Below are 1,256 nucleotides of genomic sequence, written 5' to 3'. Positions count from 1 at the left end.
TATATATATATATATATATACACATATGGTATTAAAAATCATCCTGATGCATGCGCGTAACGTTACATTTTTTCTTGAGATCCAGGCCAATTCGCCTACAGACGTTGCACTTCAATAAATTAAGATGCTATAATATAATATAATGTTAGAGAAATATGCAATGTAGGTTCCTTACCGGTGCTTCCAGCAGACCGTTGACTAGGCCGTGCATTGTGACCGCCAGGAAGAGTACGGTGGGACTCTCGGCGGCGTGGAATATCCACCAGGCGAAGCAGAAAGGGATACAGAGTATTATCATGACCCTCCGTCTCCCGAACTTGTGGATCATCGGCCCTGACAAAAGGCAGCCGAACGGGATGATGATGAAGAACAGACTACCTGCAAAAATATGGATGTCAGTAGACTCAGTAGAAATAAATTCTCATACTATCTGTAATTACTTTATTTTTACTTATTATCAATAAATATTATTGTGTATAAAAGGTAGAATTATTATTTTTTTAGTTTTGCATGTGTAATAAGTACATTAAATTAGAGGGATAATGTAAGTTTTATTTTGAAACAATGCCTCTTCAAAATAACAGAAATGTACAATTAAAAAAAAACATATTTAACCAGAATCTATAACAATAATATTAAGTTAAAAAGTAGTTCTCTTATGCGTTTTACCGTCCATAGAAAACAGGGCAGATCTTTTTTCTTTCTGTTCCACTTAAATCTTTACACTTTTCACATGGCTTACGAAGTTTTTTATTTATATAATATAATATATCTCCAAAAATACCTTCTTCCTTATCCATCCCTAAGATATCGAGACAGCCCTTATTCATTTCTTGAACGTTTCTCTATCCGTGGCCAACCTCTTTACTTCATCCATGGTCAGTTCTATTTTCCTTGCTAGGTCCGATATGACGTCCTCCCACTTATTTCTCTCTTGTTCAGTGGTCGTTTTCCATGTTCTTGCTTTCTATTTATCTTTGGTTCAAGGAATTGAAAGCCTATGATGTGGAAAGGGTTCCAGACTGCCTGGTTAAGAACACTGTGGGTTCTATTCCAATAGGGGGTTAGTCCATATTTATTTCATTGTGGTCCTAAGAAATGAATCTTGACATCCCCTCTCTAGAACTGTGTAGTTCTTCGATGGAAGACTTAAGATAAAAAAAATAAGTGATTCGTATTCTTTGGGCATCAATTCTTCCTCCATTGTCTTCTACGAATATTTTTTATTAGCAATTCCAGCCCTGTCTCTTCTCTTT

At 35.8% G+C, this 1,256-nt stretch overlaps 1 protein-coding gene across 1 annotated transcript in view; it reads right to left on the bottom strand.

The window, feature by feature from the left end:
- LOC106690172 (facilitated trehalose transporter Tret1) overlaps positions 1-378 on the bottom strand; it is a gene marked incomplete at its 5' end in the record, with an annotated part of 39,956 nt that extends 39,578 nt beyond the window's left edge. Inside the window, 1 exon segment of the mRNA XM_014435510.1 lies at positions 176-378. Coding sequence (XP_014290996.1) covers positions 176-378 — 203 coding nt within the window.
- Positions 379-1,256: the final 878 nt, after the last annotated feature.

This window comes from Halyomorpha halys, unplaced genomic scaffold (assembly GCF_000696795.3).
Source record: "Halyomorpha halys isolate HHAL.00 unplaced genomic scaffold, Hhal_1.1 Scaffold1600.1, whole genome shotgun sequence".
Taxonomy (NCBI): Eukaryota; Metazoa; Arthropoda; class Insecta; order Hemiptera; family Pentatomidae; genus Halyomorpha; species Halyomorpha halys.
This window is presented reverse-complemented; position numbering and strand designations above follow the sequence as displayed.